General features: G+C 30.0%; 4 protein-coding genes across 13 annotated transcripts in view; 1 reads left to right on the top strand and 3 right to left on the bottom strand.

The window, feature by feature from the left end:
- LOC124428892 (RNA-binding protein 4.1-like) overlaps positions 1 to 4,323 on the bottom strand; it is a 10,756-nt gene extending 6,433 nt beyond the window's left edge. For 2 of the 7 annotated variants that reach the window (XM_046973520.1, XM_046973514.1), the window contains exons 1-7: positions 4,168 to 4,321; positions 3,399 to 3,422; positions 2,410 to 2,752; positions 1,863 to 2,177; positions 1,397 to 1,616; positions 287 to 421; positions 17 to 76 (exon numbers count right to left, since the gene is read on the bottom strand). In XM_046973520.1, coding sequence (XP_046829476.1) covers positions 17 to 76; positions 287 to 421; positions 1,397 to 1,616; positions 1,863 to 2,177; positions 2,410 to 2,752; positions 3,399 to 3,419 — 1,094 coding nt within the window. In that variant the 5' untranslated portion in view covers positions 3,420 to 3,422; positions 4,168 to 4,321. Of the gene's footprint in view, positions 1 to 16; positions 77 to 286; positions 422 to 1,396; positions 1,617 to 1,862; positions 2,178 to 2,409; positions 2,753 to 3,171; positions 3,259 to 3,398; positions 3,423 to 4,167 lie in introns of all 7 variants that reach the window. The other 5 variants (XM_046973521.1, XM_046973515.1, XM_046973517.1 and 2 more) reach the window with 5 other exon arrangements.
- Positions 4,324 to 4,854: 531 nt separating this feature from the next.
- Positions 4,855 to 7,599, bottom strand: LOC124428823 (phosphoacetylglucosamine mutase). The gene is made up of 8 exons (XM_046973349.1): positions 7,479 to 7,599; positions 7,139 to 7,257; positions 6,979 to 7,049; positions 6,249 to 6,832; positions 5,900 to 6,181; positions 5,669 to 5,826; positions 5,289 to 5,597; positions 4,855 to 5,212 (listed from the first exon to the last, which is right to left on the bottom strand). The coding sequence occupies exons 2-8, from the start codon at positions 7,231 to 7,233 to the stop codon at positions 5,077 to 5,079; spliced, it is 1,635 nt and encodes a 544-aa protein (XP_046829305.1). The 5' UTR covers positions 7,234 to 7,257; positions 7,479 to 7,599; the 3' UTR covers positions 4,855 to 5,076.
- Positions 7,600 to 7,780: 181 nt separating this feature from the next.
- LOC124428822 (T-complex protein 1 subunit theta) lies at positions 7,781 to 10,653 on the top strand. Its single transcript, XM_046973346.1, has 4 exons — positions 7,781 to 7,996; positions 8,402 to 8,704; positions 8,784 to 9,869; positions 9,951 to 10,653. The coding sequence occupies exons 1-4, from the start codon at positions 7,937 to 7,939 to the stop codon at positions 10,137 to 10,139; spliced, it is 1,638 nt and encodes a 545-aa protein (XP_046829302.1). The 5' UTR covers positions 7,781 to 7,936; the 3' UTR covers positions 10,140 to 10,653.
- A 39-nt stretch (positions 10,654 to 10,692) lies between these two features.
- Positions 10,693 to 12,818, bottom strand: LOC124428824 (ubiquitin-like modifier-activating enzyme 5). 4 transcript variants are annotated; one of them, XM_046973351.1, is made up of 7 exons: positions 12,557 to 12,814; positions 12,344 to 12,478; positions 12,099 to 12,234; positions 11,793 to 11,989; positions 11,511 to 11,697; positions 11,097 to 11,433; positions 10,693 to 11,021 (listed from the first exon to the last, which is right to left on the bottom strand). In XM_046973351.1, the coding sequence occupies exons 1-7, from the start codon at positions 12,574 to 12,576 to the stop codon at positions 10,846 to 10,848; spliced, it is 1,188 nt and encodes a 395-aa protein (XP_046829307.1). In that variant the 5' UTR covers positions 12,577 to 12,814; the 3' UTR covers positions 10,693 to 10,845. The 4 variants fall into 4 exon arrangements, with proteins under 4 accessions (XP_046829307.1, XP_046829306.1, XP_046829309.1 ...); XM_046973350.1 differs by having other exon boundaries at positions 12,344 to 12,481; XM_046973352.1 differs by having other exon boundaries at positions 10,873 to 11,034; positions 12,344 to 12,481; positions 12,557 to 12,818.
- Positions 12,819 to 12,990: the final 172 nt, after the last annotated feature.

Consider the following 12,990-nt stretch of genomic DNA (forward strand, 5'->3'; position numbering starts at 1 on the left):
TATAAGTCAAACTTACCGGCCGCCGCCACGTGGAGGAGGTCCGTATGCATCAGGTCTGTCATATCCTTCGGTATAGCTATATTAATAAACACGTATTCATTATTTTTATATAAGTTATATTAAATTTATTTAACATATTTTACATAACATATATTAATATACGTGTTAAATAAAAGTGATACGTGACAAAATTCAAATGACATCGATAATGAAACGAAACGAGTTATTTATATGTACAAAATCTTAAATAATAAAAAATAATTAAAAATATAAATGATTAGCTTACCCTCCACCAACAGGTGGGTATCCACCACTGGGAACAGCGCTACCAGGTCTTCTACTAAACATATCTGCTTGTGGTCCAGGACCAGTGTTATAACTGGGAGCACCGGTACTGTAGCTGGGACCAGTACTCATTGGCCTAATGAAAAAGAATGTAAACAGTGAATAGAAGTTCGCTGTTAAAAACATAAAACTAATCATTACTTTTTGCTTTCTATCACGCTTCAATTTTTGCATATACCAATGCCTGGTTTATTTCTTTTCTATTTTTTGCGATAACCTGTTACGACATTCCTTATTATGGCATGAACATTTTGTGAGCCATTGTTGAAACGTTCAAAGCTGAAGGAGATTGTCGCGTTATTTCCAATATGTGTCTACTCGATCGCTTTTTTTATTTATTCGTCTTTTTCTTTCTCATGTTTAATCAAAACTGTGTAAGAATATTTCATTGCAACTTAACAATGAAACTACATACCTCGGAACCAGCAGCACGTACAATTTTTACGTCAGTGTTCTGTTGAATACATGGTGGTTCTCACAAAACCCTTCTGCTTTGGCTTAGATTATATCGTATAAAGAATAGCAGACATCGTCATAATATAAGACTTGAAATAGATAGTCCAAAAGTACCTGTGATGTAACTTTTTCAAATTTTCTACTAGATTACGATTATTTCACGAAGCTATGCTACAATCACTTAGAAAAATGGACAAGTTTAACACTATTCAATTTCCACATGCACTCACATTTTCTTTTTTTTCTCTCTCTTTCTCTCTTTTTTTTTAAAACCCGTGCATGATCTTAAGCAGATTAGTAGATGTGCAAATTTATCTTTATGAGATAATGATTAAATTATTATAACTTTGTTAGGCACATTTGAAAAAGTTCCAATGAAATGGATCATTTTAATGTTCTTACACTTAATGGCTCAAAAAGATATTCGCGTATGACCATCGATATAAAATCAATATTATCTTTATCACATGCAACAATGAAACTACACTTAATATTATCATTGGGAATATTCCTTTTCTTAAAACAATCTAATGTTCCCTATGTTTTTGCAAATAAAAACATAAATAAAAATTTCTTAAAAATATAATAACTTTACCAATGACTTTCATCATATCCAACATCAGTGTATCCAGTACCATATCCTGTTGTGGCAACGGCAGCACCGCCATTTCTCATTGGTCCGGTTGCAGCGCGATCATAATCATTTCTAGCTGTGTAATCAACTGTGCGACTTGCGCCGAAATTATCCGTACGACCATAATCAACCGGACCTGGTGCACCACGGTTAAAATCACCTGCCATACCAGCTCCAACTACTGGAAATAATATAAATACATGTCTATTGAAATTGTAACAACCTGACCTTATTATTTTAACAATTATTACAGTATTAATCTTCAACATTTCTGGTTAATTATATAAAGACTTAGAGCTTTTATTTATTATTCAAGCTGTATTTATTATTTCTTTATTTTTTTCAATGACTTTACTTGATATACTCATTTGAATCATTTACTTAATATAATGTCAGATCATTATGATAAAATAGACCATTATGTTACCATAATCTGTTCTCGCTCCAAAATCTGCAGCACGGGTATAATCAGCAGTCCTGCCATAATCAGCCGTTCCCGTTGGACCATATCCTCCTACAGCAGCAGCAGGTCCATAGCCTCCACCCATCCCTGGCGCCGTTGAGGTATATCCCATCGCAGCAGTTCCCACGTTCTGGCCATATGCTCCACGGTCGGTATACCCAGTGCCAAAGTCAGTCCCTCGTCCACTAAAGTCCCCAGCACCACGATTGTAATCGGTATAGCCAGCTGCGACGCCACCTGCAGCAGATCCATCGTAACCAACGAGTTGGATCGGAAGAACTGTAAAGCACGCCGAATATTCCAGTTGGTTTTAAATTTGAAATGAACAGAGACTTAAAATCAACGTGCTATATTCTCATTGTTATTAAAGAAATCAATACAGAACTTATAAGATTAGAATGTTACTTCTACATTATAAAAATAAAATATAAACTTTAAGATGCAGAGTTAATTATAGAATGGATGAGAAGATAGCATCGTCGAAAAATGTAATATAAAAGATATCACTTACCTCTTCTATCATTGTATGGTCCAGGACGAGCGTCTCTACCACCGTCTCGTCCTCCTCTACCACCTCTCATTGGTCCGCCTCTTCTGTCTCCATCCCTGCGTCCTCCACCGCCTCCGCGTGACTTCCCAGTTGACTGCTCCACGTTGATGGTTGCCCCCTTGAAGTTGGAATTGTGGAGCGCCTTGATAGCTGCAGCTGCATCCTCCTCTCGTGCCATGTGTACAAAGCCGTATCGATTCATAACGTCACATTCCGTCACCTCGCCGAAGCGTAAAAATAATTGTCGCAACTCATCGTTGCGACAATTTTCTGGCAACCGCCCCACAAATATTTTTGTTTTTCTCTGCAAAAATGCAAAATATCATAAATAAAGTATCTTATTCTAACGCCAAAAATTAGTCTATGATTAAGTACATATATGAAACTAAAGTAATCATGCTTTAAAGTAAACGAAGATATAAGACAACTATCTTTGTATACACGCTTATGTATCTCTAGATACGATCATACTTCTGTAACAGCAAGCATGGTGTCTATTAGAGAATTTATTTTAGCTCAGTTTTTATATCATAGACTTACATTATTTATATGTTATAGACAATGCAAATTATACTGAGCTAACAAAAGCATTGTTGATCAAGTGTATTATAATTTATACAACGTATATAATATCTGTAGAATCTAATACAAAATTTGCATATTTAAATTAAACAAATGCATACTCAAATTTGCTGCGTCAGATCATAGACCGCTTTGACTTACCCATCTGTATTAATGGTGCTCAATAATCATTTTATTAGAGAACAGTGGATTTATGTATAATTTCCTTATATGTATTTCCTGTAGTTTCTGGGAAGTGTGTAATTATAAAAAAATATGCATAGCTTTTTATAAAATAGCAGATTAAGAATAATTGGTAAACAAAAATAATTGATGCTTATTATTGGAAATAAATAAAATATAATATCCTAAGTAACAAATGCGCTTACCGGTTGATTAGAAGACACCATTTTCTGGAAAAAAAATAATAATTATGTTTCAATATCAAGTAGTAAGATATAAAAAATATAATTATCGTATGGTAGTTACATTAGCAACTTTGTATATTACTATGTGCTCTATAAAGTAATAAGCTAGAAATATAATATAATAAATAAATACTTCTTGAAACAAATGTTTTAACTACATATATTATAAATATCATAAAAGTATATATATATTGTAAAAAAGGTTGTTACTTTCGTTAGTAAAAATGTATATACATATATTTGAATAAGTAAAAATGTATATACATATATTTGAATAAGTAAAAATGGATATACATATATTTAAATTATCTAACATTTAATGTATCTCCAATTGTATATCAAGGAAAACTACATTGCCGGGAAATCAGAATGCTTGGCCAAAAAATGGTAGTATTGTGATCACGTAATTGTGCAAGTGTTGGCCGAAGGACGCGTAAACTACGGTCGAATAAATACTAAGGGGAATCCAATTTTTTTGTTAATATTTATAGTTTTCGATAATATATTTTCGTAAAATAAAATAAATATATATTTAAAGTATTATTAAAATACATAGACCAATTAAGGCATACGCCTTAAGAAGCCTATCCTTCTGTATCCGGTTTTTACATGTCTCCATGCAATCGTCTACATTACATTACAATACTACAAAAATAGTACGATCCCGCTCTTTTCTCGACAATCTATTTATGCTAATTATTGTTGAAAAAGAAAAATTTGCCATACTTACATGTAATTGCGACGTTTTGGCGAAATTAAATTAAAATAAAAAGGATGAAACTTTCGTGACGCTCTACAGCGAAACGAGGCACAAAATGGCGTCTGACGATTACAACAGTTATTGCCGTACGAATTCTCGGTCAAACCGACAGACATACACGCTATGATCTACTTTTTGTAGTATTAAGATTCGATTCCGGTGTAAGAATATTGAATAATTCAAGTTCTTAACACCAGATGGCAGTATACATGAAATAGCCGAAATCTTTCATATGATTGGCCGATCGTGAAAAATCATATGCCTTTCTTTCGATCTTAATTGGCTTAAATCGCTGCCAAATTTTTTTTTTCTTTCTCTCGCTTTCACGAACATTAAAAAATTTAATGTTAAGCAAATTTTACGTTTCTTATCATCGAATAACAAGTTTTTGGAAAAATAACTTTTATACATTTATACATTTTTCGTTGTAATCTTATTAATATGTATGCGGCCTATGACTGAGCAAGAGCATAACAAAAAAACAGAAACTTTTGATACATTATATCTCATTATATATATATACAATCATATACGTTTATATTAAATATATATTCTCATCAATAAAAATTTCTAATATATAACCGATGTATCAAAAACATTACTTATAAACAGTCACTGTATTAAAATATATATAAAAATATATTTTCCAATATTTTATACATTTCTGAGTTTATTTATTTATTATTTCCTAATTACTTTACATAAATCGAAGGATATAATATACTTAATCTCAAAAATCCAGTATAAATCCAGCCAAAAATAAACAAGGAAAGAATTAGACTTACTTAAAAATAAACAATTTCTGTATTATCTTTTTTTGATAAAACTAAATGCAGATTTGATAAAAGCGTTAAGTTTGAGATAAGATCAGTGTCGTTATCACAAAGTAGGTTCTGGTCCAATACCTCCAGCAAGTCTATAAACAAGTAAAGATACTTCTACAGCCAATTTGTCAACATCAGATAGATTTTCACATTCTGCATAAACGCGTACTATGTCCTCAGTGCCAGAAGGTCTAATAATATTTTATTCATATTATTTCAAATAAAAATACTAGAATGGAAATATTTATTTTTAGATGTACAAAATACCTGATAAAGCTTCTTCCTTTTGAATAATTAGCTACGACTTTATCAATTTCATCTTGCAATCCTATTGGTGTAACACACTGTCTTTCTGCATTAGCTGTTGTAATAATATTTCTGTCTTTAACTTTGACTTTCATTTGTTTATTTGGTAAATCTGTATAACTTTGTTCCCATTCAATAATGCTCCATCCTTTGGAATGTAAAATAGTTTCTATTAACAACATATCGCTTAAGGCATCGCCAACAGTCTGATTAATAATATTTATAATATGTACTAATTTTCCAGCGGCAGTACGTTCATTTTCTTTTAACCTATAACGATAATGAAATGTTAGTAAAATTGTATGTGTATAAATCTATAATTCTAGCAAATCAAATCTTACTTAAGATTTTCTGCAGCATTTGAAATAGATTGGATAGCTGTTTCTTTAAAAACCACAGTCCCATGACCATTTGCTTCAAAATAAACACCAATATCAAATTCTGTTGCTTTACTGTGCAAATGTTTTACACCTGTTGAAACACATGCAACTGGAACTTTCTAAATATAATTTTTCAATAAAATATTTAATTTAAAAATTACTCTAACAATAAGGAGGTAAATAAATATATACCAATTTTTGCGAAATATAATTAGATGAACCTGCATTAGCGTATGCGGTTTGAACTAGGCCAAGATTTAATTGCAAAGAACTTTCTTCAAGAAGCTCTTTGATATAACCTGCTACAAGAGTAGCTATACGATCTCCATCAAGAATATGAAATTTTTTGATTTCATCTACATAAAAATAAACTATTCTGTCTGCATCTCCGTCTATAGAAGCACATCTAACATTTGCTTCCTGTTGCATATTTAATGGTACTTTTTGTTGTATTTTAACATAGTCAGCTCCACACTGTAAAAAGAAAAATATATATTCTTTTATCCTAATTTGTAATATGATTTTTCACCAAGTTACATACCATATGATTTAGTTCTCCATTTCCATCATTATAAATATTAACTTTGAGTGCAGAACCTATGTGTTTCTGAAATTCTTTCATAGCAAGTGCACCAACACCATTTGCTGCATCCAATTGTAACTCTGCTATATATTTATCATTATTAAATGAATTCTTGTATTTTCTCATACGTTCGAAAGCCTTTGAAAATTTAGTATAATAGCCTTTCAATGTTGGTTCTCCATAATTACCATTAGTATTTGTACAAACAACAAGATAATGTAATTGAGGTGTGGTAACAATTCCAAAATCTTTTACAATACCGTTCAAGGCTCTAATACCTGCAAGTGCAGCATCTAATAAACTAGGACTACTTTTTCTTGTATCTCTGCCTGTTATTACTGTTGCACTCACAGACATATCAATTTTTAGTTCATTTATAATACGTTGAATAACAGTTATAACATCAGTGTCATTTGCATTAGCTAAATCATTAGCTATTATTTCCCAAGATGTTTCTAACATCTCACCATTAGGATCAACTAATTTTACGCCATTATCTGATTCTACATTGTGACTAGCTGTTATCATCAATCCAATTGCAGCTACAATATAATAAAACCTTTTATTTTATATCAGATAAATTAAATATAAGATTTAGATTAAAGATTTAGATCATTAAATATAAGATATCGATTAAAAGTAATTTCTTTTTACTGATATGAAAATAGCAAAAGAAATCATTTCTTACCATTACATATTTTGGATCTAAGGACAGCTAAAACTCCCATTCGATAAAGTACATGCTCCAAATAATCTGCCCTAAAATTGGATTAGTAAAAAATAATAATATAATATATATAATAAATATAAAATTGCCCAAATTTAAATAATATAAAAAGTATATTTACTTAGTTCGAAAACCAGAGGTTCCATATTGTATAAGTCCATTATGTTGTTTGCTGTATATTGAATTTTCTACATTCTTTATATATTGAATGTTCATGATGTTTTAATGCATACAATTATTCTGAAAAAATATTTATATATTAATACGTATATTTCTTTAGAAAAGAGAAGTTTCAAGCGATCAATTAGAGATAAGGTAAAATTATATATATATATATATATACATTATACTTAATATATTATGTATATATACACATAACATTATACTTATATATATATATATATATATATATATATATATATAATAAAAACAATTTGAGCCATTTAAATTGTATACTCCACCTATCAGTGACAACTTCAATTTATTGACAAGTGACATTTATCGAAGCTTCGTAATTGCCACGTATTGACTTAACTCGAAGCACCATCTACAATTGAAAAGCTTGATATACACATATAACATATACGTAATTTAAAAATAATTATTTAATTAACTTAGACACATATTAATAACTTTTAATTAAAAACTTTAAAATATACTAAAAAAATTATATATGCATTATTATAATTGGTTAATGATTGTCGGATTCAACCAATCAAAATTATTTCTTCTTAACAATGATTGGATATTTTCAGCGCTCGCATGTAGCTGATTTTTGGAAATTCACAATTACAATACGTTACTACTAAGGAAAGATCTATCTTTAAAAAGAAGGTTCTTGTTGAGTTTATGGTCGGCGTATAGTAATCATTATTTTATAACACGTGAGGTTGTGGTTTTTCGAATTTTTTGTTAAAAGATGGCTTTACACGTACCAAAAGCACCGGGCGTTGCCCAAATGTTAAAAGATGGTGCTCGTGTAAGTATATATTATCAAAATTCAATGTTGTATTGCAAATTATTATACTCAAAAATGCAATGAATGTAATATCGATACCGCCATCGACGTCATTACCTTTTATAGACATTCTTAGTACTAAGTTTACATATGATTATAAAATATTATAATATTCATAAATACGTTATATAGTTGGTTTTTAATATCTACATCATATCATATTTTTATTATTTAACAATTTATTTATAATTTGTAAATTCAAATAAACATTAAGTTTTACTTACAATTAATAATTATAAAATTCTGTATATTTTATAGTCATTAATTATGTACAAATTTTTTTACTGATTATAGTAATTGCATGATATTGTAAAAAAAATCTATTTTTGTTACCAACAAAATATTATGAATTTGCTTTTTTAACAGTACTTCTCCGGGTTAGAAGAAGCAGTATATAGAAATATATCTGCTTGTAAACAGTTTGCACAAACAGTGAGAACTGCGTATGGTCCAAATGGCATGAATAAGATGATTATTAATCATATCGAAAAATTATTTGTCACTAATGATGCAGCTACAATTATTAACGAATTAGAAGTAGAGCATCCTGCTGCAAAATTGTTAGTTCTTGCATCTAAAATGCAAGAAGCAGAAGCTGGAGATGGTACAAATTTTGTTATCATATTTGCCGGAGCTTTACTTGAAGCTGCAGAAGAACTTCTTCGTTTGGTATTAAATTATAAATAATGAAAATTTTATGAAGTGTTTTTTATTAAATTTTATATTAAGAAGTTATATTTTTTGGTAGGGTATAACTACATCCGAAATAGTGGAAGGTTATGAAGGAGCATTAGAAAAAGCATTAGAAATTCTTCCTACTTTGGTTGTTCATGAAATAAAAGATCATCAGAATGAAGAAGAAATGAAAGTTGGAATCAAAACATCTATAATGAGCAAACAATATGGAAATGAAGACCTTCTAGCATCTCTTGTTAGCAAAGCATGTGTATCTATTTTACCCGAAAAAACTACATTTAATGTAGACAATGTACGTGTTTGTAAAATACTTGGAGGTGGTTTAACATCCTCTCAAGTAGTAAATGGAATGGTATTTAAACGTCAAGTAGAAGGAAATGTAACAAAACAGTCCAATGCTAAAATTGCTGTTTATACTTGTCCTGTTGATATCACGCAAACAGAAACTAAGGGAACAGTATTAATAAAGAGCGCAGATGAGTTGATGCAATTTTCACGTGGAGAAGAATCCCTATTAGAAACACAAATAAAAGCAATTGCAGCTACTGGAGCTACAGTTGTAGTATCGGGTGGAAAGTTTGGTGATATGGCTCTTCATTATATGATTAAGTACAATTTAATGGCTGTTCGTATACCTAGTAAATTCGACATTAGACGGTTATCAAAAACTGTCGGAGCAACGGCTCTTTCGAAGTTAGTTGCACCATCGAAAGAAGAATTAGGATATGCTGATTCTGTTTACATCGATGAATTAGGAGACACTATAGTAGTGATCTTTAGATTAGATGGAAAAGATAGTCGTGTTAGCACTATACTTGTTAGAGGATCTACAGAAAATTATATGGATGATATCGAGCGAGCAATAGATGATGGTGTTAATACTTTTAAAGGAATTACAAGAGATGGCAGATTTCTTCCTGGAGCTGGTGCTACTGAAATTGAGCTGGCTTCACATCTTGCTTCTTATGCTGATACTTTGCCAGGTTTAGCACAATATGCAGCACATAGATTTAGTACGGCTTTGGAAGTATTTCCAAAAACTTTAGCAGAGAATAGTGGCAATCATGCATCTGAATTACTTTCTAAATTGTATGCTGCCCATAAAGAGGGTAAAAAAACTTACGGATTTGATATCGACGTTAGTAATTTTCTTAACTATTATATATTTCTAAACATATTTTATTTTCTTAGTAAAAATTAATTAATATTAATATTATAGGGTGAAGGTACTGCTCTTGTGGACACAGTTAAAGCAGGAATTTTAGATTTATTCCTTACCAAGCAATGGGCTCTTAAGTATGCAGTGGAAGTTGCTTGTACTGTGCTTAAAGTTGATCAAATTATTATGGCAAAGCGTGCTGGAGGTCCAAAAGCACCACCTGGTGGAGTTCGTGATGATGAAGAATAATAATTAGTATCAAATCTGATTAATATTTTTCTGTTCTCTATTCACAGATGTATTTTAGGATGAATTTATGCAAAAAGTAAAAAAACTCTCTGAGTTCATCCTTTTTTTTATTTTCTATGCTTTGTTTAATATTTACTTTTTTCAATTGTTCTAAAATTTCATTGGAATATATAATGTATTTATATAAAAATTTGTCCTTTTATATTTATTATATTCATTGAACAATATTTATCTTAAAATTCATCTATTAACTGATTGTGAACAGAGACACAATAAATCAATTGTATTCAAATGCTATTAACTTGAAAAATATAATTGTAACGGTTATAATTGTACGGTATCATCAACCTCATGTCATTTCCATTTCAAGATTTTGTGATACATTTCTTGAAAGCTCACAGATTTCACTCATAAACATTAACGTTTATATGGTTTTGTATTTTCATTCCGCATTTACATTCGCTTGATTCTAGTGATGTATGGCTAAAATATTTAATAAAATTATATAAGCTAATATGTCTATTATTTATTTTTATATTTTAATCCAACAAAATTTATTTTTAATTTTATTTCTATAAGTTTATTTCTCAATAATGTGAATATGCAAAAACATTTGTTTAAAAAATTTTTTGTTATTGTTCCATGGAATGTATACAATATTTAATTTTGTATAATTTTATAGACACTTTTGTAAGGTCTAAAAATATTATAAAGATTTCATTTGCTGCACAAGTTCTTCCAGGCTTGGACCGGATGTATTTGCTATTTCATTTGGAGGGTTAGTTGGTTGTACAGATACGGTATAAGCTTGTTTTAAACCAGTATTAATTAATTGAGCATCTTCTTCTTCTTGCTGTTCATATTCCTCAACTAAGGAGATTCCTGTAAAAAATTACTACTAAACAATTATCTATATTATAAATATTATACATTACTGATAATAATTTTTTTATGTACCCCATTCATTGTCCTCGTGCAAAGGTTTTATATCACTAACTTCTTCAACAGGCTTTTCAACTTTTGGTTTTGCTTGATATTCTTGTTGTCTTTGTCTACAATAATTATCTTCACAATTTGGATTTGGCTTTAACATCATTGTTGGAAAAAAATCTTGCAAGGCATTATAACCTAAATAATATGTTACATTTCCAAAGCAAAGTAAAAATTTCAAAGTATTCTGTACCAAAAAGCCTGCTACTATACCCATAGTTGTGGGTAATGATGCCGCACATACACCATCTCTCTTTAAAGTTTTTTCATCAATATTTGATGCTACAACCAAAGGTGGCGCACACTAAAAATGAATAAATTAAAAAAAATTGAAGAATAGATTTATAAATTATATAAATTATATACTATAAAGTATCATACAGCAAAGCAAGCTGTCTCTCCTGGTATAAGAAATTGAATATGCCCAGAAACCGCATTTTCTGAAACTCCGCTTTCAAACCATAACTGATTGAGTTCATTACAAGCAGTATTTATTGCCATGCGTGCTTCAAAATTATCTACACAACTTAAGACTAAATCCACAGGGCCATTCATTAAGCTCGATGTACTAGAATTCATATTACAAGATAAAAGTTAATTACTCTGCAATAAATTTGTCCTATATATAATAATCAAAATTTTATATATATATATAAAGTATACCTTATCGTAGTCATAAAATCTTGAAAGTTATCTACAGTTGTAATATTATAATTATGCGATTCAATTTCTACATCAGGATTAATATATTGTAAAGTCTTGGCAGCAGCTTCCACCTTACTCTGTCCTGCTTGATACGGTTGAAAAAATAATCTATTCATATTTGCTAATTCCACTTTGTCATAATCAAAAAGAATTAGCTAAAATACATCATATTTTTATACAAATATAATAAAAAGACAAAAATATGATATAATTCGATAATATGGAAGTAACATTACAGATATTTAAAATAATTTTTCTGCTAACCTTTCCTATACCACATCTTGTTAACATTTCTGCAGCTACACTACCAACTCCTCCAACCCCAACAATAGCTACTGTTTTTTGTCGTATATCTTCATAATTATTAACAATACCCATACGTTTCAATGCCATTAGACGACTATAAAGTAAAATAAACTATAAATATATTTTATTTCAATCTATATCTATTTTATATAACAAAATAAAACAATTAAAAGGATATACTTGTCAATTTGTTATTGAAATACCTATAAGGGTTAGAATCTATGACTTCACCAGACATATGTTCAATCTTTTCGCGTGTAGTAATTGCATTTCTACATTTCTCTTCTTGTAATTCCCTTTCGAGCTCTGCGATCCTTTTCTGTAATTCTTCCATTGTTCTACTAATATAAAAATATTAAATTACTTAAATTATTTTAAAGTTTTAACAGACCATACTTGTCAAAATTGAATCATACAATAAATAGTAATTATCCATAAGGCAGTGTTAAAACGAATTAGAATGTGTTGACCTTGTTACGATTGTTACGCCTCCTCTGCCAAAACACATAACTAACACGCCTCGGCGCCACTAAACATAACGTGGGAAACCAAGCAAACAAAGTGAAAGACAACAAACGTCGAAAATAAAAGAGACAACAAAGACGCCGGGACAAAAAAGAAATCATTCATTCTTTCTTTGGTTCTTCTTAAGACCACAGCCATAGCTGCCGAAAAAATTGTCTGATTAAACTACAGTGTACCTGATAATGTTAAATAAATATATCACAATTATTACTTAATGTGAAAAGTTTTTTTACATAGTGGATTGTTCACAAAAAACCCATAAAGAATGACTAACAACGCCACCATAATAGCGGTGGAAACGAATAATACAAATCTCAATCTTATT

Source organism: Vespa crabro, chromosome 13 (assembly GCF_910589235.1).
Source record: "Vespa crabro chromosome 13, iyVesCrab1.2, whole genome shotgun sequence".
NCBI lineage: Eukaryota > Metazoa > Arthropoda > Insecta > Hymenoptera > Vespidae > Vespa > Vespa crabro.